General features: G+C 45.5%; 1 protein-coding gene across 3 annotated transcripts; it reads left to right on the top strand.

Annotated features, from left to right (window-relative positions):
- The first annotated feature begins 1,599 nt into the window (after positions 1–1,599).
- Positions 1,600–24,267, top strand: PER1 (period circadian regulator 1). 3 transcript variants are annotated; one of them, XM_074225558.1, is made up of 23 exons: positions 1,600–1,704; positions 10,365–10,819; positions 11,052–11,150; positions 11,299–11,453; positions 11,725–11,846; positions 12,275–12,476; positions 12,732–12,783; positions 12,982–13,124; positions 13,835–13,913; positions 14,234–14,340; positions 14,616–14,769; positions 16,464–16,578; positions 16,702–16,833; positions 17,078–17,180; positions 17,275–17,443; positions 17,606–17,733; positions 18,238–18,414; positions 19,315–19,548; positions 21,201–21,808; positions 22,283–22,448; positions 22,649–22,850; positions 23,098–23,248; positions 23,358–24,267. In XM_074225558.1, the coding sequence occupies exons 2-23, from the start codon at positions 10,539–10,541 to the stop codon at positions 23,553–23,555; spliced, it is 3,777 nt and encodes a 1,258-aa protein (XP_074081659.1). In that variant the 5' UTR covers positions 1,600–1,704; positions 10,365–10,538; the 3' UTR covers positions 23,556–24,267. The 3 variants fall into 3 exon arrangements, with proteins under 3 accessions (XP_074081659.1, XP_074081658.1, XP_074081657.1); XM_074225557.1 differs by lacking the exon at positions 1,600–1,704 and adding an exon at positions 4,743–6,634; XM_074225556.1 differs by lacking the exon at positions 1,600–1,704 and having other exon boundaries at positions 4,743–10,819.
- Positions 24,268–24,708: the final 441 nt, after the last annotated feature.

Raw genomic sequence — 24,708 nt, 5'->3', positions numbered from 1 at the left:
GAGATAAGGAGAGACTAGAGTGGTTGTGGTATGAATGGGAATATTGATGAGACAAATTTTGTAGTAAAAATCAGGATTTGGCAAGTGATTGGGGATTGGGGAGAGTAAGAAGTTTAAATTAACAAGGTGACCTCAACACTCCAACCCCTTCTTCCTTGCACATCTTGGTCATTATCACTTTAGAATCTGATCTTTCCAAACTCCATATTCTGAGTTCCGATACCCCTCTTCAAAAATCCGGTTCAGCACATCTCACTCCAGCTTAATTATCACTCTGTAAAGGTAACACGCTTCTGACAAATACTGACTATATGACCCCTGGGCACAATCATATTTGTTTCAGCGTGGGCTGCTGTGCAATTCTGAGTCTATGATGCAGTTAAGTATTATTAGAAAGAAGTATTTTCATTAGTAAAGGGAATTTGCTCAATTACAGGTTAAAAAAAATTCTATTCCTAAAAACGTCATCACACTTTCCTAATAATCACATTGCTCCTACCAAGCCAGCGTCCCCCATTCCCCCCATATCCCTCAGGGTCCTATCGTCTCACTGCTTTATTCACACAGTTCTGGAGAGCTGCGACTTCTGTCTTTCCAATGTGAGGGAGTCACTTCATCTCAATGACAGTTGTGCTCTGAAGGTTTATAAGCGGTTTTTCTCAACTGTGAAGCATCCCTTCAAACTCGGGCCCTGACATGATCCTCAATTTATTTGAAGCGCATAGTCTGTGCTCCCGTGATTTGGAGCGGTGGAGTGGGGCGGCCCTGGCTTCTCCGCATCCTTAGTGCACAGCAGGCTGTGTGGCTCCACAGCAAGCACTTAATAAAGGCTCGTTCACTGACTGATCTATACGTGGCGGTCGCGGAATCCTCCACGACTTGCAAAGCGCTTGCCATCCAGTTCACCAGGCCTGGTCCTGTCTCCCATCTCTGCACCCTTGCCGCGGGTCGGGTCAGGGAGAAGCTGCCACGCCACGCCGCCAGCCGCCCGTCCCCTGTGCCGCCTCCCTCTATGCCCTTCCAATTATGCCACCAAATAGCTTTCTTCATCTAAAAACTTTCTGCCCGTCCCGTCCCGTCCTCTGGCTCCCCTTCCCTCCTCCACCCCTGCACTCCGAGCGGCTGCTTCGGCACCCATTCTAGCGCCAGTTGGTGCCGGTGACGTCACGGAAAAATTCAGCTGAGTACTGGTAAACAAGCGGCCGCGTGAGGCGCTCTGCACGTGTCCCCTCCAGCTCCTTCCACAGATGGCCAATGAGAATCGCCTGGGGGCGGGACAAGCTCACGCGGTAAGGGACAAGACTAGTCAAAGGAATGTCCATTTGCCAATGGCCATTGAGAAAGTAGAAACTACGCGATTTCCTGTCGGGAAACTAGCAATCAACGTGAGGGGGTGGGGCCCGACAGCACGTGGAGCCTACGCAGCTCGGCTTCTTCGGGACCAATGAGGAGTCGGTGGGGGCGGACGTGACCAAAGGAAAGCGGAGCGTGGACGAAACGGGGCGGGGGAGCGCTGGAGGGCGGGGCGGCGGCACGAGGACCGGGGCATGGCTGGGCCCTCCCCGGCCAATGAGCGCGGCGAGGGCGTGACGTCCGGCCGCGGGGCGGGGCCGTCCCGCGCCGGCTCGGGCAGGGGGGAAGCGCCCCGGACCGGACGGGCGGGAGTACTAGCCTCGGAGCGCCGGGGTCTGAAGGCGGGCAGCGGTGAGTGAGCGGGGCGCGGGCCGGCTGGGGGCGCAGAGAGGGAGGTCACGCTTCGGGAGCCCGTCCCCAGACCCGCGGAGTCCCCCGAGCCGCTCGGGGAGGGAGGAAGCCAGGCACCGAGCAGCCGAGCGACCTGTGGGGGGTAGCCGCAGCTTGGGGGGATGACTTGGGAGAAGGGGTGGCGGCGGGGAGAGAGGCGGGAGAAGGCGTCCAGAGCCGGACACCGCAGCCCCGGCCACCACCAGGCTGCAGCAAGGGGCAAGCCGGGCCAGGTGAGGAGCTGCTAGTGCCATAACACCGGCGGGGAAATCATTCCTGTCAGAAGCGAGGAAGCTGCGAGGAGCTGGTGAAGGGTGAGGGTGGGTGACCAGTTCTCTGGGATTTGGTGATTCAGGTGTGTGGCCCTGGTTTGGAGGAGCGCTTTTAGTACTTTGTTGAGAGAGGGAGAAGGGAAGGACTCGGGGCAGCTTGTGAACTGCATGCAAGACTGATTAAAGAAGAGATTTAGGAAATAGTGCCTTGTAGAGCTGGGCGAGTCAGCATCGAGCTGAAGGGTGTGATAATTATGGTAATTGAGTTCTGTAGGCTTTAAGGTTTGTGAATGAAAATTATCCCATTTGATAAAATAAAATATTTGAAAAGCACTTTGAAACGTTACAAATCACTATATAAATGCCAGCTAATATTCTCCCAACGGCTCCTTGTGATAGATGATATAGAAGAAATTATTCTCATTTTATTAACAAGGAAACTGAAGGTCAGAGACATTATGATTTTCCTAAATGATCACACACAGCTAAAAGCCTTGGGGATAGAATTCAAACCAAGGACTCTCCTGACTCCCAAGTCTAGTACTCTTTCCAGGAGATCATACTGTCTCATATATGTGTATAATCACATGTGTGTATTTGTATCATAGGAGGTAGGTAGCCCTTTAGTCATACACATGTATAAATGCATACACACCTCCTGTGCAATGAACAGATAATACTGAAACATGGAAAACGTGCTAATACATCATTAGATTTGGAACCATTGGAAATGATCTGATGGGATGCATGTTTGCATGCAAGCTTTAAATGAAATGGGGTTCTTGAGCAAGTATCAGGAACTGATTAGTATAATCTCAGGATCTTTGGGACCAAGTGGGGAAAAATGGGAATATGAAAGATATGATTAGAAAACAGAAGGAAAATACCTTTTCAGGTTAAATAATTTTTTTACCCCAATTCCCGGATAATTATGGAATTAGGAGAATTTGCCAGGTGAAATGTTGTGGTGTTTAGAAGCAAAGGTAATAATAGAGTCAATAGAATATAATACCTAGAAGGAGAATTAAAAATATTTCACTTATATATATATTTTATAGATCAGGAAATTGAGGCCTACAGAAAGTCACTTGACCCTGGCCACAAAACTGATTTTTGGCACTACTTTGGCTAAAAACCAGATCTTGACTCTTAATCCAATAAACTACTTTGCTTTTTTGGGGGGAGGGGTGATGATAAAGATATCAAGATCCCAGAGTTTGAGCATGCATTTGAAGGGGTCTAGACTTATTATCAATGTATAGAAAGTTATAATAATAGTTCTGGGTTACAGATAAAGGGGGAATAATGATTATAGATGTAGAGAAGAGACTGAACAGTTTAGTTCCTTAATAGAGTGGAGTCTGGTAGAAGGTAGCAGAAAATTTCTTGGGTCCTTTGGAACCTGATAAGGAAGAAATAGATGCTAAAGGACCAGATTTCTGAGTCTGAGGAAGAATGGAGGAAAAGTATCATATTGTACTGTCTTAGACTAGGAGGGACTGGATTCCAGGAATTAGGCCAAAAAATTAGGCAGGTGGTAAAGAGTCTCAGGTATAATATACCAGGGATAGAGTTGAGTGACATCTTCCATGGACACTAGAGCTGAGAACTTTTGTCCATAACAGAGAGTATTAGCTATGGAACTGAACCAAAGATAGGCTGGTAAAACTCCCTTTTGGCCCTCCACCTTGGAAGGAAATCCTCATTGTTTCCATTTATAAACAAACATGATAAAGGTGCAAAAGTGAGGAACTTAGTTCAAAGTATTTGTTTACTTTGATCCAAATGTCTAAAAGTCTGATGAACTCAGCCCCATTCCCAACTAATTGTCTTCTTCTAGGTTTCTAATTAACAGTTTCAATCTAACACTACCTTTGATCAAATCTCTCCTCCAGCATGGCCCAGCTTACTTCCAACTAGAATATTAAATGATCCTTCAGTCCTTCTCCTGGGTCCCTCCAATTGCTTTGTCTGCCCTTTGCTTTGGTTTTCTTATCTTGTACCTGTACCTCTGTTTTGTAACCTTTGATTGCCACTGTAACCAAGATGGGGGGGGGCATATTTGGAGGCCTTATTATAGGACCAGCTTTCCACACCCAAGCTTTTTATGACCATGTGAGCAAATTTGGGGTACAATTTAGAGGCAGTGATGAAAGAACTTGAAGGTTTAGAGCTGGGGTGTGTGTGGGGGGGAGGTTGGTATATTCAGTGGGAGAAAAAAGTTGGACTACTGGGTCCTGTAGCTGGCCTCCCATTTCTCCCAATTCTGTCTCTCCAGGAACACCTGGCTTTGGGACAGGAAGGGGGTGGGGTGAGGGTAGGGAGGGGTGAGGAGTGAGCCGAGCCGGGATGGTTGCATGTCCTAGGCTGACTGCCAAAAGAACAAGATGTTCTCACTGTGCTGGCCTCCACCCTCCTACTGGCTGCCTCCCAAACCGCTGCTTCTCCAGGCTTCCAGCTCCCTGCCCCACATTCTCCAAGCCTTCTTTGCCCCGCCTGCAGTCTGCCCCCCTTCCTCCACTTTGACGTCACTCCTTTACCTGCCCCTTCTCCTTCCATTGACGGCAGCAGGGCTCTGTTACTGTGGGAACAATGAGACTGAATAGAAGTAAAGGGGGTGTGGAGGAGGAGGAGGAGGAGGAGGAGGAGGAGGAGGAGGTGGGAAGAGAAGAGAATCAGCATTTATATATGTGCCTGCACTGTGCTAAGCACTTTACAAAAATTTGATAACAGTTGGGTCACTGAGGAGGCTATATTATTGGGGGTGGGGTGGGGAAATGTGTGGAGTGGGAATCTGGAATTCAATTTGGAAGGTATAGGATTCCTAAAATCAGTATTCCTGAAGAGAGCAGAGACAAGGAGGGAAGAAATAGAGACTCAGATTGGGATCAAAATACCTGGGTCTCAAGAGACAAGGAACAGTAATGAGGAATTGTTGTAGGGGATTTCTTTAAGAGGAGACCAAACCTCTAGGATCCTTAGTTCTCTTTGTTCTTTTCTGATCACAGGATTATTTCATAATTTATAAACCTCAGTTATTTTTTTTCTTAAAAGAGACCTCAAAACTCCTGTATCCCTTCTCACCATCATTATTAAAAAGGAGACCATTGTTAAGGAAAGCTCAGCACATGTGACAGGGAAGGATTGATGCACCCCAGGCTTAGTCATGTCAGCAATTATGAGGCCTTCTTCCCTTATGACTATGCTTCCATTGGGTAGGTGTGCTTTCAATCCTTAAAAGCAGATTTCCTAGCACTTGTAGTTATACTCATCTCCCCATCTTTACATCTGCATTTCTCACAACCTTTCAAATTCTGAATTCATTCCTTGTACCCTAAAAAACAGTATCTTCTATTTCTAGTATCCAAACTCCTGGTCTCTTTTTCTTGGGTCTTATTTAGTCTCCTCATTTTGTAGCTTCAAGGACCCAGACGTGTGTTGCCACTGACTTCTCCCCTTTTTTAAAAATTAAATATTGATATCTTTTTGTTTTCAATGTGTTTTGTATTCCTTTCCCCCTTCCCAGAGAACCATTCCATAAAGCAAAGAATATTTTTAAAAAGAGGAAGAGGGGGAAAAACACATCAATAAAACCAATCAATACATTTTTTAAAAAAATCTGAAAAGATGCAATATTTTCCCCTTCTTGGTTACTTCCAGTCCCTATTCACTCTCCCCTGTCCTGGATCCATTCTGTCAGATTTCACCCTGCTCTTAACCTGGAAGCCTCCATTTGGTATCCCAGGGAACCAAAGAACAGAAGTCACTGAGTGGGCAGCCAGAGAGACCTTTTCTCTGATTGGCCATTGGGACACTTGCCTTTCCTGGGGGGGGGGGGGGGGTTAGGGAGGGCTGGTTTTACCACATTATTCTGATTGGTTTTCATTGCCCCTCACCATTCACCTTTCTCCCCCTTCCACACACGTACAGTAAACTCTGATTGGTTCTATCCCCGATTGGCTTAAGATGCCCCTTACTTTGTGTCTGCTCTGCCCATGGCTATGCATCAGAATGGAGATGACTCAGGGGTCTCACTCCCCCAGGCCTCTCCAGTAGCTGAAACTGCTGGAAGAGTTCAGCCTTATTAGTACAACAAGGGATGTATTCTCTCCTATACTCCCCAGAATCAGTACCTTATCCTTTCTGATTCTGATTCTCTCTATTCCTCCCAAAGTGTCTAGCTAATCTTGTAAAACCACGATTATTTGTGCCTGTGTGTGCACACACATAAACACACACGCCTTGTTTTATAAAACCCTGTTATTCCCATGTACTGGGCCTGTCCACCCAAGCACCAGCGCCCAGATCCACGTGCAGCCGTGTGTGTAACAGCCCTGACCTCAGTGGGGGTGGCTGGCCAACCAGGCACCTTGCCGGGCTCCTCAGCCAATCAGAGGTAGGTCTTGTGCATCAGCAGGCAGGAAGCCAATGATGGCCAATGTCTGTCATTATGCAACCCGCCTCTCTGCTTCTAGAGAAGTTCTTCCCCCAGTCTGGGAAACCGCCTGGCCAGGTAGGGGCTCTAGAGATCAGACCCACCCAGAAGCACCCTTGCAGCCTCCCTCAGGGCCTCTGCTCCCAGGCTGCTTCCGGGATCTCTCAGGGTTTCTATCTCACAAGTAAGTCTTGATTTTTTTTTCTTTTTCTTCTCTGAACCCCTCGGCATCTCCCCGCTCCCAATCCCTGGCAAGCTTCCTTCACCCCCAGAACTTATGCATGACTCACCTGTGCCTAGTAGCCCTCATCCCCCCAACATTTTACTATCCTTCTGACTGACTATATCCCACATGTTCCTGCTAGACTCTTAAGACCGTGATATCCATTGCCCTCCAGCACCAGTTTTTTAGCAGTTACAACTCCTTTATTCAGGAATCTAGTCTCTCAGTCTCCACCGCATCCTCTTGACCCCCATCCCCGCCTTTTTCTTAATCACCCTTGTTACCCTGTAGGAAGCCCATTTATCCCAGGCTCACAGCTGTCTTTATGAGAGTCTCAGCTTTTCTGAGGACCCCCAGAAGTAGATTCCTCCATTGGATTCTTTCTCTTCTGCACCCTGGCTTTGTTACCACACCAGGAACTCCCTTTGGCAGTTTCTCCCCCATCCCTGGCCCAGTGCCGGTTGTGATGTCAGCCCAGGCTAAGGCAAGAACATCCCGTTCCCAGACCTAGTTCTTGCTGTTGGCTGCAGCCTTCTTCCTTCTCCTGGCTCTGGTTTCGAAAATACTTGGGGTTGAGAGAGAAACTTGGTTAGAAGACAAAAAGGTGGGGGCGGGGGAAGTGGGATTAGAGTGCAGAAAGGAAGGCTAGACAGACATGAACTTTGGCTATATTATTCCCCACCTCAGACTTAAAACCAAAATGACATTTAATGTCTTGGTTTTAAAAGAGGCTGAGAAATGTAAGAGGGGAAATTTGCAGGGGTAAGAAAATAGAAGCTGAATTCTTAGGAGATAGAAGAAAACCACAAACACATGAATCTATGGTGGTTTGGGATTGAGGATTTTGTGGAGGAGGGATAGGGGGTCATCTTCTTTAGGTCAAGATTAAACTCAGTTTCTTGGAACCCAAGAATTCATCCTGTCCCTTTCCACTCTTGTCCAAGTCTTTCCCTTCCAACCTGCATTATTTCTGCTTTATAGAGACTCAGGCAAGAGTCCGTCATAGTTCTTATTTCCCATTTGAAATGGTGTGTATGCTAAGGTGGTTTAGGGATTTGGGAAGAAAGGGTTGTGTTCAAGGTCCTTTCCTAATTGTTACTTGGGAATGCTTTGGGGTCTTATCTGTATTTGGATCACATCTCTTACTCGTGTTTCTACTCCTACACATGTTTGCAGCAGGCACATGGGTTGGGGGTGTGATCCCCTCTATCCCACAAAATGGGGGGGAAGAAGAAAAAGCAATCACCCTGATCTTCCTCCTCCCTTCCCTCTTCCAGTCCTTCTTCAGGGCCTCTGGGTTCCTCCAGCAACCGCTGAGCTCAGCCATTGACGTAGGTTGCCCCGGCTACAATAGAGCCTTTAGCTGAAGTATGTGGCTGGCGTAGTGAGCGCATGTGCAGTGGAGGTGGGCCCTCCTCCAGCCCCACCCCCAACCTCCTTCCCTCTCACAAGATAAAATTAGCCCATGAGTCCTATATATAGGAGCTATTCTCCCAGTTTCACTCCCCTTTCAAATAAAGGTGGATTCTTCTCCACAGGTAGCCCAGTCACAAAATCAGTACCTTAATGAGAATTGAAGGGAGAAGCTCACATTCAACTCCCTTATCTATGCCAGGCTTACTGTCTCAGGAAGCTCAGGAGAAGGGATCATAGGATCCCAGATTTGGGAATGGAAGGACTTAAGTGATCATCTGGTCCAACCCCCTCTACTCAGAAAACTGAGGCCTAAGGAGGTTAAATGGCTTGCCTTTAGCAAGTAATTTATGAAGTGCCTGCTATTTGCATGTCCTCCAGGAGCTCAGTCTTATGTGGAAGAAAATCTGTAAAGAACTGGATAGATATGAGATTATATAGAGTAGATGGAAGGGAATGTGAGTAGCCAGGAGGTGGGGGAGAGAGATCTCCCTCTGAAGGATTTGAGCTGAGCCTTGGAGGAGAAGAAAAAGAACATCCTTCTCATAGAGTAGATGGAAGGGAATATTGAATAGGCATGAGACAGCTAGTGCAAAGACCAGTACACTCACTAGGCCAGCATAGCTAGAGCATCAGGAAGAGTAACAAGACTAGGATGGGAGAAAGGAGCTTTGGGAGAGTTTTACATGTTGAACAGATAATTTTACATTGGTTTCAGGAGCTAATAGGAAGGGAGTAGAGCAGGGTAATAGGGTCAGGCTTATTTTTTAGAAGAATCACTTTTGGCAGCTGAATGGAAGGTGTCTTGGAGTGAGAAGAGGCTCAAGACAACTGAGTAGTCCAGAGAATTGGTGAAGAGAATGACTGCAGAATGAGTAGAGATTTTATGAAGATAAGAACAAAATTTAGCTATGGATTGTTTATGTGGGCTGAGTGTGAGTGAGGAGTTGAGAGTTATGAGAATTATGAACCTGGGTGATTGGGAAGATGATATTTCCCAAGATTGGAAAGAAGGGAGGATTTGGGGATAAAGAGAAGTCATTTAGTTTTGGACATATTAAGTTTGAAATGCCTGAGAAATACCAGTTCAGGATGACCAAAAGGTAGCTGAAGTTCAGGGAAAAGACTCAGCCTGGATATATGGATCTGGGAATCATCTTCATAGAAATGTTAATCAAACCCTTTGGAACTGATAAGATCCCTAAATAAGATAGTATAGAGGGAGAAGAAGAGATAATTGGGGGACATCTGTGATCAGCAGGAGTGACCTAGATGAATCTCTAGCAAAGGAGATGAGTAAGAGTTGTCAAAGAGGTCAGAGAAGAAGAAGAGCAGTATCAGGAAAACCTGGAGGAGAGAGTATTTAAGAGGAGGAGGGAATCATCAGTGTCAGTAAATGCAGAGAAGTAAGAGAAATGGAGGGGCAGTTAGTGGTGAAGTGAATAGAACACTGGCTCTAGAGTCAGGAGGACCTGAGTTCAAATCTGATCTCAGACACTTAAGACTTACTAGCAGTGTGACCTTGGGCAAGTCACTTAACTCCATTGCTTTGCAAATATACACATATAAATGTCATTCATACACAGGTTATAAGTGTCAGAGGTGAGGATCTGAAATCCAACTGCTCTAACTCCAGAGTCACTTTACATTGTGCCACACTGACTCCTTTCTGACACCTTTAACCCACCAGCTTTCTGCTTCCCTTCCCTGTCTCCCTTTGTCTCAGTCTGTTTTCAAGCATTACTGGAAATCAGGAGGGAAAGATTTGTATAGTATTTTATGGTTCACAAAATTAATTATGGTTAATAGAATCTTTCTTGGGGCATTATATACTTATGTGCATATGATAGTTTTATGTTGTATAGAATTTGGAGTTAGAAGACCTGTGTTCAAATATAGCCTGGAGCAAATTGTTTAAACTTTTCCATTTCCTCATTTATAAAATTAGGATATTGAATTAGTACTCTAAGGTTTTTTTTTCTAGTGATCTATATATGTTCAAAGAACCTTTCCTGGAATCCGGAGTGAAATCTGTTGCTATACTAGTAAAGAAAATAGAGTCAGAAGGGAAGACTAGGAGCTTGGGCCCCAGGTTTGTTGAGGAGGACCTGAGTTCATGTGTGGCTTAAGGGTAGCTACCCCAACTGAGGTTGACCTAAGTTTATGTGTTAGTGGTGGGAAGAGTGATCAGCGGCCAACAGAGTGGAAAAAAATAAATGCCAGAGAGTGAGAAGCCTTCTTTCTCTCCTTCTTTTCCCCTTCTTTCTCCATCCTCCAGGTTCCAGCAGTGATCCCTTCCCACAGTCCTCACTGACTTCACTTTTTTGCCACTTCTTCCCTCCTCTCTCCCTGACCAAGGAAACTCCTGCCCTTAAGGGCCTGGTTGTATTACCTCGTGGTGGCCTCTCCCCCTTCACTGATTTTCTCCCACTGTCCTCCCCATGGTACCACCATGAATGGCGCCGTTGAGGGAGGCAGTGGGGCAGGGGGTCCAGACCCTGGGCTTAGTGAAGGGTTTGATTCAGGGGGATCCCAATCCCTTGGGCCCCCCGAACACAGACCCTGCCCTGGTCCTGGCCTAGCGGATGATACGGATGCAAACAGCAATGGTTCAAGTGGCAATGAGTCCAATGGACCGGAGTCCCAGGGTACTTCCCAGCATAGTTCTCACAGCTCTTCTTCTGGCCATGGGAAGGACTCTGCCCTGCTGGAGACGACAGAAAGCAGCAAGAGGTAAGAGGAAGGGTGATGGGGTGATGGAATTTAGGAATAGGGAGAGATGTGAATGATGGATTTGGAAGCAGCTTAGGGGGTCTAGGGACTTGAAGTAATCAGAGAAAGTGGGAGTCAGATACCTTTGGGGGCAGAAGCTGACCATTGTTGGTATGTTCTTGAGATGCCAGGATGCTACCCACTGTGTAATGGTGACTGAATTCTTATTTTTATTTTCTTGATTTTTCTCCAGCACCAACTCTCAGAGCCTATCCCCTCCAAGCAGCTCCATTGCCTACAGCCTCCTGAGTGCCAGCTCGGAGCAGGATAATCCATCAACCAGTGGCTGCAGGTAATGGTGGGGAGAGGGTTGACTATATCTGGGTTCCTGGAGAACATTTGTCAGGAGGAAGAGCTTTATGTTTACTCGTGAAGATAATAGAGTGAATATTCTGGTAGCTGATATCTTGTTCCCTCTGCCACTTTTTCTCCCTCTGCAGCAGTGAGCAGTCAGCCCGAGCTCGCACACAGAAGGAGCTGATGACGGCACTCCGAGAGCTGAAGCGGAGACTTCCACCAGAACGTCGAGGGAAGGGCCGATCAGGGACTTTGGCCACCCTGCAGTATGCACTTGCCTGTGTTAAACAAGTCCAGGGTAAGCTCTTCCTTGGGGTGTAATGCTAGACTGGAAAGTAGTACTTGGGTTGTAAAGAGTCCTGGGCTTTGGAAGGAAGCCAGGGACATAGAGGGGAATAGAGAGAAAATGGGCTCAAGAGGAGCCTGGCTTGGAAAGAACGGGTTGGATGTCGGGGATAAGGGATTCAACAACAGTGTGGGGCCCATCTTGAGCACTGTATAAATGTCAGTAATTATTTTGTTACAATGGGAAGGGGGTGCTCTTAACCCTAACCCCACCTCCTCTACAGCCAATCAGGATTACTACCAGCAGTGGAGCTTAGAGGAGGGGCAGCCTTGTGCCATGGACATGTCCAGCTATACCTTGGAGGAGTTAGAACATATCACCTCTGAGTATACTCTCCGAAATCAGGTCAGCTCTGGACTCAGTTTTTTTCCTTCTCATTCTTCCCTCTGTCTTTCTTCCAGTCCTTTTTCCTCTCCTCTGACCTTCGTTTCTTTTTCTTTCTTCTACTTTTCTACCTTCCTTGCCTTGACTTTCTCTTTCTCACACAATTTTGTTCCCTTTTCTCTGGTATCTTTCATCATTATAAAGTGGGGATGACAACCCCCTATCACCCAGGTTTGTTATGAGGATCAGGTATGGCAACATTGGCACTATGCCTAGTACAGTGCTGGGCCCATAGTAGATGCTATAGGAATGCTTGTTTTCTCTGTCTTTCCCTTCCTTAGCTCTGCTCCCTACACTTTCTTCCCTTTATTGGGCAACTTTCTATTGATGACTGCTCAGACCAGCTCCTGACATTAGTCTTTTTTGTTTTTGCCCTCTTTTCTTCCCAGGATACCTTCTCTGTTGCTGTTTCTTTTCTCACCGGCCGGATTGTCTATATTTCGGATCAAGCAGCTGTTCTTTTGCGCTGTAAGAGAGAAGTTTTCCGGGGTGCCCGGTTCTCAGAGCTCTTGGCTCCCCAGGATGTGGCTGTCTTCTATGGCTCCACAACTCCCTCTCGTCTGCCCACATGGGGTTCCAGGGCCTCTGCTGGTGAGGACTGGGGAAAGAAAACTTGGAGGTTGGGCTGGTATGAGATGGGCAATAAAATAATAGAAAAGGGGTAAGAAATTATAGTAGGAGTGAGGGTGAATACCCTCTGATTTCTAGCCATGGAGGTAAGGAGCCTCAGACATGAAAGAACAATGGAGAACTCAGCATCCCTGGCCTTGGAGATCTCTTAATATAGGGAAATGGTCTAGAAGTTGGAGGCATGATGATACTGACCTACATCGTTGTCTTCCCCAGGTTCGGGCCCCATGGATTTCACACAAGAGAAATCAGTCTTCTGCAGGATCAGGTAAGCTGGAGGAAAAAAATAGAGCAAATTGGGAAGAACAGGAAGGTGTCTGTTTGTCTTTGCTTTAAGCATTCACTTCACATCTGTCTTGTGGTCTGAGGTGGTTGGGTAGACAAGTATCATGGATAGAGAGTAGGGAGAGAAAGGTATTCATTCATTCCCCCCTATTCCCTGTTACATCTCTCCTTCCAAAACCAGGGGTGGCCCAGATCGGGAACAAAGTCCCCGCTACCAGCCATTTCGACTGACTCCTTATGTGACTAAGATCCAGCTCTCAGATGGATCCCCTGCGCAGCCATGCTGTCTGCTAATTGCTGAACGCATTCACTCTGGCTACGAGGGTAAGTAGAAAGAAAAACTGAGGGGGTTGAAACAGGGAGGGAAAGAGGTAAAAGAATGGGGAAATCAAGAAAGAATTGGGTAATAAAGATGAGGAGCATAAAATATGACCAAGGAGATCCAGATATGCATGACAAAAGAAAATGAATCAGATTTTTACTAGTGAAGGAACCGTTGAAAATGGTGAATTTGGCTCCCAATAGTTATTTTCTTTTTCTTTAAGAGTGATTGGGGGGTGGCTAGGTGGTGTAGTGGATAAAGCACTGGCCTTGGAGTCAGGAGTAACTGGGTTCAAATCCGGTCTCAGACACTTAGTAATTACCTGTGTGGCCTTGGGCAAGCCACTTAACCCCATTTGCCTTGCAAAAAAAAAAACAACCTAAAAAAAAAGAATGATTGGAATACTGAATTAGAAGACTGGAGGTCTGGTTTTCTAATCTTCCTCTCTCGCTTATTAGCTTCTTTTAGACCTTGGGAAAGTTCCATAGCCTCTTGTATCTCAGTGGCCTCATCTATCCAGTGAGCATTCCTAGCTTCAAGGTAAAGGACTGGAACAGTTATCTTCTAGTTCTAAGATGTGATTCTAGTAAGAGAGAACAGAGACTAGAAGAGATAATATAGGATTAGCAAGGCTAGAGTTGTTTGGTAAGAGAGGTTGTTGTTGGAGTTATTGTCAAAGATTCCAAGTGATGATCACGCCTGCTTTTTCCAGCTCCCAGGATTCCCCCAGACAAGAGGATCTTCACAACACGGCACACACCCAGCTGTCTGTTCCAAGATGTAGATGAAAGGTGAAGCCTGAGAAGAGGGACTTTGTGCCAAGATTTTTTTAATAGTGTTTTATTTTTCCAATTACATATACAGATAGTTTTCAGTATTCATTTTCTTATAAGATTTTTTTCCAAAACTTTTTTTCCCCTCCCAACCCCTCTTGCCATGGTGGCAAACAATTTGATATAAAATGTTTGAAGATAAATGGGGCTAAAATGATAATGAAAGATTCTGGGGCTAAGAAGGATTGAACAGTAGGATCCTTTAGGAATATGGGAAATCAAGTGATTGGGAGCATGAGGTCTTGAGGACTGAGGTCTCTTTCAATGATATCTTCTAGGGCTGCCCCCTTGCTGGGATACTTGCCCCAGGACCTACTGGGGGCACCAGTGCTCCTTTTCTTGCACCCAGAAGACCGACCTCTCATGTTGGCAATCCACAAGAAGAGTAAGTCCCCTAAAGAGGGCTATCCCTTTCTTGCCCCTTGTTAGAGCTCTCCTGCATGATGCCATTTTTATTTCCTGTCTCCTTCAGACCTTATTCTCTGACTGCTTTGGCTGTTTGCTGCCTAGCTCTCTGCTTTTTCTTCTTTCTTCCAGCAGCTCCTCTCCCTGCATATCTCTGCTTCTGATGTACCTTTTCCCCCTAGACTGAAGTCCCCAGCTAACTATTTTCCTGTATTGCTTCCACTAACCTATTTTCCCCTCTTAATTATCCTACAGTATTGCAGCTATCGGGCCAACCTTTTGACCACTCCCCCATCCGCTTTTGTGCTCGAAATGGGGAATATGTCACCATGGATACCAGTTGGGCTGGCTTCGTCCATCCCTGGAGCCGAAAAGTGGCCTTCGTTTTGGGTAGACACAAAGTTAGAACGTGAGTATCCTGTTAGGGTGAAGGCTTGATGGAGTGGGGAGAGGGAGTTTAGAGAACTGGAGGGAGCAGTCTAGTAAACAGAAGATCCAAAAGTTTGCCAGGGTTGGAGAATTTGGGAAGCAAGGATTGAGAGGTGGAATCAAGAGAACTTCCCAGCATTCTAATATCATGATCTCTCCACCTTTCCCTGTCCTTCATCCTTTCTAAGATCAGTCTCTATCTACAACTTACTTCTAATGAGTATACCTCATGCTGTCATCCCTGCTCTAGTCTCACTTCCTCCTCTTCAAAATCTGGGCCACTTAATTTAGCAGTTCAACTTTATGATGACTTCTTTTTTTTTTTTAAAGATTTTATTTTAAGGGGCGGCTAGGTGGCATAGTGGATAAAGCACTGGCCTTGGAGTCAGGAGTACCTGGGTTCAAATCTGGCCTGAGGCACTTAATAATTACCTAGCTGTGTGGCCTTGGGCAAGCCACTTAACCCCATCTGCCTTGCAAAAACCTAAAAAAAAAAAAAGATTTTATTTTAAGTTTTACAATTTTGCCCCTAATCTTACTTCCCTCCCCCCACCCCCTACAGAAGGAAATTTGCCAGTTCTTACACTGTTTTCATGGTATACATTGATCTAAATTGAATGTGATGAGAGAGAAATCATGTCCTTAAGGAAGAAACATAAAGTAAAGAGATAGTAAGATCAGACAATAAGATATCAGGTTTTTTCCTAAATTAAAGGAGTTCTCTCTCTGGATACAGATGGTATTCTTCATATGATGACTTCTTGAATCTCTTGTAGATTATCCTATCACTCCCCATCCCCAACTCAAACTCTGCCAACTCTCATTATCAGTCCTCTTAATCTAGCATTCCTAATTTCCACATATCACATCAAGTGTACTATTATTTTCAATCTCTAGAAGTCATCCTTAACTCCTTTTTTTGTACTCATTCTCTCTCCATTTGCATCTGATCATTTACTAAATGTTTTTGATTTTATCTCTACAACATCTCTTTCATCCATCTCCTTTTCTCTACCTGTACCATAGCCACCCTAATTCAGACCCTCATCACTGGGACTAATCCTCCTGATTGACTTCCTTGTTTCCAAACACTTGTCAGATTAATATTTCTCAGATGAGGGGCTGACCATGTCACTCTCTTGCTTAATAAGCTTGTGACTGGTCCATTACCTATGGGGTCAAGTACGAATGCATTGGTTTTAAACCAAGGGTCTTAATCTCTAAAGCCTTTTTCATCCTATATCTACTTTATCTTTTCCATGATAATTGCACATTGTTCCCCTTCACATACCTGGTGCACTGGCAAAACTATTTGCTGTTCCCTCATTGTGACATTTCTATTTCCCATCTCTATGCCTGGGTTATCTTCCTTATCTGGAATCTAATCCTTCCTCATATGTGTCTGATTGCCATTTATTCTTTGTATTTGTGTATGTTTATAGATAGAATCTTCAAACTTGGGGTGGCTAGGTGGCGCAGTGGATAAAACACCGGCCCTGGAGTCAGGGGTACCTGGGTTCAAATCCGGTCTCAGACACTTGATAATTATCTAGCTGTGTGGCCTTGGGCAAGCCACTTAACCCCATTTGCCTTGCAAAAACCTTTAAAAAAAAAAAAGAATCTTCAAACTTGTATTTCCCCCAATAGGTTGATTCTCTGCTTACTCCTCCCTAGGGCTCCCCTAAATGAGGATGTATTCACTCCCCCAGCCCCTGTTCCAGTCCCCTCAAGAGCTATGGATCCAGACATCCAGGAGCTCTCAGAACAGATCCACCGGCTACTACTACAGGTGAGAGAAAATAGAAGGAATTATAATAAAAGGGCTGCCTCAGGCTTAGATTCCCATCCCCACCAATCAGTGGTTTGAAAATTTTAAGCTTTCTTATTATTTTATTCTCTTTTTCCTCTTCAGCCAGTCCATAGTGTGAGTCCCACAGGAATGTGTGGATTAGGTCCTCCAACCTCTCCAGGTCCTTTTTTAAGCCCTGGCTCATCCAGTGACAGCAATGGTGGAGATACTGACCATCCTGGACCACCTGCTCCAGTGAGTACCCTCCTTGCTCCTTTCTCAGTGTTGATGATGATGATGATGATGATGATGATATTGATAATAAAATCATTGGTGTTGCCATTCTTGTTTGGCCATTCCCTCTTTCTAGCCCTTTTCTGTTTTCTTATCAACTGCCTTTCCCGGGCTACCTTTCTTTATGTCACTCTCTTTTTTTCCACAGTGTATTTCTTCTTTTTTATACCTCAAATAATCCCAGTTCTATGATCCTCCCCTCCAGGTGACATTCCAGCAGATCTGTAAAGATGTGCATCTTGTGAAGCACCAGGGTCAGCAAGTTTTCATTGATTCTCGGTCCCAACCCAACTGGCCCCCATGCTCAGGTGAGAAAATGACTAGATAGGGCCCAGAAACCAAAAAGGAACAATATCCAAGGAACAATCACATCTCATAATATTCTACTTTTGCTGTTCCCAGCCCCAGATACTTTCAAGACCAGGAACCTCCCAGGCAGACCCTTGGAACCAGCCCCTAGGCTGAACCAGGTCCAGCCTCTTGTGGTCAATACTGCACCAGAGGATTCAGAGAGAAAAGAGCCATCCAATTGTTCCTACCAGCAGATCAATTGCCTGGACAGCATCATCCGGTATGGATACCACATGTCTTGGTTCTTCTACCTCCTCTGGGGTGATTTACCTTTTCCCATTTCCCCTTCCTCACTCTGTATCCTTATATCATTCTATTAAGTTGTTCATCAAGTTGTTCACTCCTCCAGTTTGGTTCATTTTCTCTCTCTCCATCTCCTCAGTTACCTGGAGAGCTGCAATGTCCCCAACACAGTAAAGAGGAAATGTGCCTCTTCTTCCCACACAGCATCCTCCACCTCCGATGATGACCGACACAAAGCAGGCCAGGGTTCTGGAGTGCCCAAGAAAGGTAAAGAAGCCAAATACTTAAGCTTTGCCCTTCCTCATGTCCCTTGCCATTCTCTTCCCTCCCCCATCCCCCAGTTTTCTCTTGGGGTTTTTCTTTCTACTTAGTGTTTCTCTATCTTGTTTCTTCTTATCTTCCCCTAACCCCAACCACTCACCTGTCCAATACTTGTCTCCCTGCCCAGTCTTTTTCTTTTTCTTACTCGCTTCCTAGCAGCATATTCTCTCTGATCCGTAGCCATGTTTTTTCCTTTTCTTTTCTTGCTCCTTTCCCTGGTTTCCCTTTCTGCTCCTTGATGTTCTTTACTTTCTTTATGGTCTACTTCTTTTCCCTTCCTCATATTCTCATGGAAATGGTTTTCCTGTATCCTTTTGTTGTTTCCTTTATATTTCTAGTTTTGGATCTACTCTCTAGTTCCTTTTTGCCTCTTCCATTAATGCATTTCCCTTTCCCATACTCACTTTCATCACACTGCACCTCCTAACTGGTGCTTGTCTCTTTGCACAGATCTACCAGAAGAGCTGTCTCGGGAGGGGGCCCCCCTCCAGAAGGAGCCAGTGGTGGGAGGTCCACTGACTCCGCTCACCCTTGCCAATAAGGCGGAGAGTGTGGTATCCATCACCAGTCAGTGTAGCTTCAGCTCTACTATCGTCCATGTAGGAGACAAGAAGCCCCCGGAGTCGGGTATGGGGGGTGTGTGGTATTGGAGGGAGGGGTGGGCTAAAGCCATGGGTTGGCTGGTCAAGTGCTGTTGCTTTTGGAGTGAAGTATTGCCCCCCCCTTTTTTTGGCCTTTTTCACCCTCATGTGTTTTGATAATCTCTAATACAATTTTGAGTCAATTTATTGGAATGGGGATCTTCTGGGGTTCTGACTGGCATTTCCCCTGAACTTTTACCTTTTTTTGAACCTCTCAGTTAATCCTTGCTCTTCCTTTCCTCTCATCAATTTAAAATTTCTCCTTCATTCTTTCAACCCCAGAACTTAACTGTGTTGTGCTGTGCTTCTTATCTGTGATCTCTTCCTCCTCCCAATCTTTTCCCCTTACCCATTGTATTTGCTATTCTCTTTTTTCCTGAATTTATTATCCATTAAAACTCCTGAGATAGAGAACAGGGAGAGGAAAGATCAGAGAAATAACAATGGTTAGAACTGGAGAGGAGATAATGGAATGATGATGTCCCTTCCAATGATGATCTGAAAAAATATATATAACTCCATAATGAGATGGAAAAAGAGGTCATAAGGAGGCCTTCTCAATAGGATAAAAACTGCTAGAATGGGTTAGAACATTTATTTTTCCCCTAAAGAGCTCTGCATGGGCAAGGAACCCTCCCCCACAGGACTATTCATTATCCCTCATATGACCAATATAAACACTCAGACTGAAACTATTTGGGGGAGGGAAGGTGATAATTTTTGTGGGTAAAGGAAGACTCTTTGAAGCAAGGAGGATGGACAGGTAAGAGGACTGGGACATATGAGAAATGAGGAGAGAGGGGGCTAATGTCAAAATGATGAATGAATATGTAAGGAATGAATCCTGTTTTAACTTTTTTCCTCTACTTCTTTTTACCTCTTACAGATATTGTCATGATGGAGGAGTTGCCTGGCCTAACCTCTATTCCAGTTCCCAGTCCAACGATGGTTACTCCTGACCCCATTCCTGATGCTTACCGCCCTGTGGGGTTGACCAAAGCTGTATTGTCACTTCATACACAGAAAGAGGAGCAGGCCTTTCTCACCCGATTTCGGGATCTCAGCAAACTCCGTGTCTTTGATACCCTTTCCATGGGACCTTCACCCCCTGTCAATCGAGGTAATTTCACCCCTAGGCCTCTCCCCACTACCAACTCTTGAATTTGTCCTAGAAAGAGGAGATATTTAAAATAGTGATGTTGCCTGTAGTAGTGGAGTAGGAAGAGAGACAGGGTTAGTTCAGGAAAAGAAGAAAAATGTTATATGGATTTGAAGGAGAAGTTAGGACTTCAACCTGTGAGAGTGTGTGGTTTGAGCAAAGAGCAATCCCACTCCCAGTCCTTTCCTGCCAGAGATAATGGAAGATTTTTTTATTAGTAGAGGAAAAACCCAAGAAGATGTATAAAATCCTTATTTAGTTTCCTTTGAACAATATTATTACTATTTACAGTATTTTTGCTCATTTTACTCTTCATTATTTTCTACAAGGCTTTCATGATTTTCTAAAATCAATCAATTCATCGTTTCTCATGGCACAATAGTATACCATTATATTAGTGATTTAGAGCATTTTTTTCATACAATTATAGATGACTGATTTCTTCATCCAGAAACATCCTGTTCATATCCTTTAATCATTTATCAACTGGGGAATGATTAATATTCTTATAAATTTGACAAAGTTCTCTGTATATTTGAGATATGAGCCCTTTATCCAAGAAACTGTCTATAACATTTTCTTTTTTTCTTCCAATCTTGGCTACATTGGTTTTATTTGTATATAAACTTTTCAATTTAATGTAATCAAAATTATCCATTTTAAATGGCTGAACAAATTGTGCTGTGTGATTATGATGAAATACTATTGTGCTATAAGAAATGACAAGCAGGATGCTCTAAGAAAAACCTGGAAAAATTTAACCTGAGCTGATGAAAAGTGAAATATACTGTATACAAAGTAACGGCAATATTGTAAAATGGTCAGCTGTGACTTAGCTATTCCCAGCAATACAATGATCCAAGACATCTCTGAAGGACTTAGGATGAAAAGTGCCATCCATCCCCAGAGAAAGAACTGATGGGGTCAGAATACAGATTGAAGCATAACTTTTTAAATTTTATCTTTGACTAATATGAAAATATGTTTTGCGTGACTATACATATATAATCTATATCAAATTGTTTGCCTCCTTCACTGGGGTGATGGGTTAGAAGGAAGGGAATGAATTAAGTTTTAAAAATGAATGTTAAAATTGTTTTTACATGTAACTGGGGAGAAATAAAATACTAAATAAATTTTTTAAAAACCCAAAAAAAATATCCATTTTACACCTCATAATTCTTACTCTTTCTTAATGAACCCCCATTCACGTCTCTCTTCCCTGCCTCCTGTGACTATTCCTGAAGCCTCCTCCTAATTCAGCCCCCTCATATCCCCAGAACTGCTCCCATCTATCTAGGCAAGAAAGTGATGTGTCTTTGAACTTTCCTAAGGTGTGTCCCCCATTGCATTTTTATGGCTTTAGTTTGTCAGACCAGTGGCAGTGGGTTATAGTGGAAAGAACACTGAACTTCAAGCTTGGAGATCAGTATCCACATAATGGATTTCAATATTTACTCCTCCTTAGCCTCAATTTCCCAATTCTGCACAAGTGCTTTGTAAACATCAAGTTCTGTATGAATGAATCGTCATTGTAATGGTGGTAGTGGGTGAGGGGGCATTTATTGGAAGATGTGGCCAAGTCCACTAACCTCTCTCTTGCCCTCTCACAGGCTGCTGCCATGGTCCCACTCCTTCTGGTCGCCGCCACCATGGCAAATCAAAAGCTAAACGTTCAAGGCACCATCAGCTTCCTCTGACTGAGGCCCCTGGTTATACCTCTCATCCTTCCCCAACCCCTACAACCACTCCATGGCCCCCTCAACCCAACCCACCCACCACTGCTGCTTTCCCAACAGTGGTGCCAACTTACCCTCTCCCCATTTTTTCAACCAGAGGTTGCCCTCAACCTTCAGCTCCTACTCCATCTCCTTCACCCTTTTCTTCTCCCTTGGTAACCCCTATGGTGGCCTTGGTCCTACCCAACTATTTGTTCCCTTCTCCCCCTACCAGTTATCCTTGTGGAGTTCCTCAGGCTCTATCAGATAGGCCTCTCACCCCTGTACCCTGTTCTCCTTCCCCAACTTTACCTCCTATACCTCCTAGCCCTCCCCAATGCCCTGATTCACCCCTGTTCAACTCACGCTGCAGTTCCCCACTCCAACTGAATCTGCTGCAGCTTGAGGAGACTTCCCGGGGCGAAGGAGGAGTTGGGGATCCTGGGAATAATTCTAGGCCCCCTCCTCCAGTAGAGGAGACCACACAGCCAGAGACTGGACTGGTAAGCATCTTCATACCCCCACAGACTTTCCACATTGTCCCTTTTAGTATTTCTATCTCCCTGCTGATAGCTAGCTCTTGGGGTTTTTGGATCTATTTCTATCTTTTGTTTTCCATCCTTCTTCCATTTTTTACCCCCTTCTACTCTTATGTCAGTCTGTAACTCCTCCTGTGTCTCTCCCACCATGCACCTCCTCTTTCTCAACCCTGTCTTTCTCCTCTTCCTCTGATTTCTGTTTCTTGTCTTTCTGCTCAGCCTGAGAATTTGAAGGAAGTAGACTACAGAGGGTCAATTCCTCAAGGCTGTGAACTATTTCTCTTTTATGACGTTAAGACAAGCTTCTTAATTGTGGAGGGGGCTACTGAGTTTGGGGACATGGGTATTCAGAGGGAGAGGAGCAGCATGAAGGGGAAGAGCTTGACTCTTTCCAAGCTTGAGCCTCTGATTCCCGGTCCCATCCTCATACCTGCCTAGGTGGAAATGAATGAATCTTCTAACCAAGATGCACTGTCAGGCTCCAGTGACCTTTTGGAGCTATTGCTCCAAGAGGACTCCAGATCTGGCACTGGCTCAGCTGCATCAGGCTCCCTGGCTTCTGGCTCTGGCTCCCATGGTGGAAGCACCTCGGCTAGCATCACTCGTGAGTACCTGGGGCTTCTTTTCCTACAAGTCCTTTTTTTAGGAGGAGGACATCATTTGATCATCTTCCTTTAAGATGAACAATCCTGGCTCCCCACCCACATCTCTCCACTTCCCCTGAAGCCATCTCTTCTTTTCTTTCCCTTTTAAAACAGGAAGACAGTTCTTTGACTCTTTTTTTTTTCCTCCTCTTTTCCTCAGGCAGCAGCCAAAGCAGCCACACCAGCAAGTACTTTGGGAGTATAGACTCCTCTGAGGCTGAGCCAACAGGGACCCAGGTTGGGGTGGACCCAGGGACAGGACCTGGGGAACAGGTCATTAAGTATGTGCTGCAGGATCCCATCTGGCTACTCATGGCTAATGCTGACCATAGGGTCATGATGACTTATCAAGTGCCCTCCAGGTAAGAAACCTGAAAGGAGGAAGGGTAGTGTCAGGATGAGTTGAGGAGAAAGAGTAAAAAGCTATGAAGAAGGAAAAGTTAAGAGGATGGTGAGGGCAGAGGCAAGTGGCATTTTATGATAGAAAGTTGGTAAGGTCCTAGGGGAGGGAATACCCACATATTCCTAAATACTGGAAACCGGGAATGAGGCTGGCTTCTAGACCCTCCACTTACAACCTACTCTGTCTATTCTTTCCTGTCCTTGTAGGGATATGGCTTCAGTGCTGCAACAGGACCGAGAGAGGCTGCGTGCCATGCAGAAACAGCAGCCTCGGTTTTCCGAAGAGCAGCGTCGGGAGCTGGGTGCTGTGCATTCCTGGGTGCGGAAGGGCCGGCTGCCCCAGGCCCTGGATGTGATGGTGAGTACTTCAGGGTTTAGGGAAATGGGTAATACCTCTAGGAGTGGGAAGTGAAGGAGACTAGTGAGTTGTTTTGGTAGATCCTGATGCTGTGTTCTTTCCTCTCCAGGCTTGTGTAGACTGTGGCAGCAGCACCCCAGATCCCCAGTTCCCGGACGACACACTCTTTCCTGAACTGGATGGACTGGGGTTAGAGCCAATGGAAGAGGATGGGGATGGGGCCTCCCCAGACACAGCCATGGAGGAAGAGGAGCAAGGTGGGGAGCTGTCTACTTCCGAATTACCTGCTCCAAAAACCACCAGCTAAACTCTCGCTTCGGAGTCATTCAAAGAGTCCTGGCCTTACCTCTGTCAATGAAATAGGGGAAGGAACAAATGAAAAGTTTCATCCTCTCAAGACAACAACAAATTCCAATTTTGAGATTTGCTTTTGCCTTTCAGGCAGCCAGGGACAGGTACCCCTGAGTATTGGCCCTTTCTAGTTGAACAATCACAATCCTGCCTCTTCCTTAGGGTACCTGAGGGTAAGCAGTTAAGCAGTCAGGGCTTCTTAGGGACCAACCAGAATAGGGGTCTCCCTCTTCATCTTCTTGGAGATGATTCTACCACCAAAAGATGAAATCCTACTTAAAGAGAAGAATAACTTTGTCAATTCCAACTGAGCAAGAACACTGCTGCTTCAGGTGTGGAAACTCTTAACAATACTTATTTATTGGGGAACTCTCCCTTTGTTTTTCTCCTCAAAGGTCTGATTCCCTTCTCATCTCCCATCCTTGGCAGGGAAGGGAAGAGGTTAGGCATCAGGGATTGTGTACCTGAGGTCCAAGCAGACCCTAGGTATCCAGATCCCTATCTCCTTTGGGTTGGGGAGAGTAGAGGACTATGGGTCCCTGGTGCTGCTGCCCCTTAGGGTGGGACTCGGGTGTCTTCAGCTATGCCCCACCATCTTTAGTAATATTTTTGTGTTTTTGATAGACGTGTCTTGTCTCTTTTGATATAAAACAGAAAACCTGAAACTAGACATTGTGGCATGAAGTCTGTTGGGAACCAGGGCTTTTCTGTTATCACTTTGGTTGTCTTCAAGATTGTTTCAGGATTTTAATCAAATTGGGGGAGGAGCGTATGCAGGGGTGCACCAGTCCTGGGCTGGGAGGCTTGTGGAGTTTAGCTGCACAGAGAAGCCTATTTTAATGGGAGGGGAAGAGGGGCCCAGTATGTGGAAAAGAGTGGATTCTAACATTCAGTGGGAAATTGGAAGAACCCTTGAGATGCCGCCTGTCTCTTTGCCCTCCTCTACTGAGACCCAGGGAGTGATTTCTTCAAGGCCATGTAGCTTATGAGGGGCAGAAGCAGAACTCGGTCCAACTGCCTTCATCCAGTGCCCCCTCCTCGCTCAGGCTGTTTGCTTTGCACGGGGTGCAATGTAGAAGAATAGGCACTGCAGGCCGCAAGAAGCTGGT

The sequence above is a fragment of the Macrotis lagotis genome, chromosome 2, assembly GCF_037893015.1.
Source record: "Macrotis lagotis isolate mMagLag1 chromosome 2, bilby.v1.9.chrom.fasta, whole genome shotgun sequence".
In the NCBI taxonomy this organism is placed as follows: Eukaryota; Metazoa; Chordata; class Mammalia; order Peramelemorphia; family Peramelidae; genus Macrotis; species Macrotis lagotis.
This window is presented reverse-complemented; position numbering and strand designations above follow the sequence as displayed.

What these genes read in the sequence shown, in the direction of transcription:
- PER1 (XM_074225558.1), top strand. Translation starts at nt 10,539, where the DNA reads ATGAATGGCGCCGTTGAGGGAGGCAGTGGGGCAGGGGGTCCAGACCCT. An exon ending in GGTAGACACAAAGTTAGAAC is followed by an intron (nt 14,770 to 16,463) that starts GTGAGTATCCTG and finishes ACTCCTCCCTAG; the next exon opens with GGCTCCCCTAAATGAGGATG. An exon ending in TTCACCCCCTGTCAATCGAG is followed by an intron (nt 19,549 to 21,200) that starts GTAATTTCACCC and finishes GCCCTCTCACAG; the next exon opens with GCTGCTGCCATGGTCCCACT.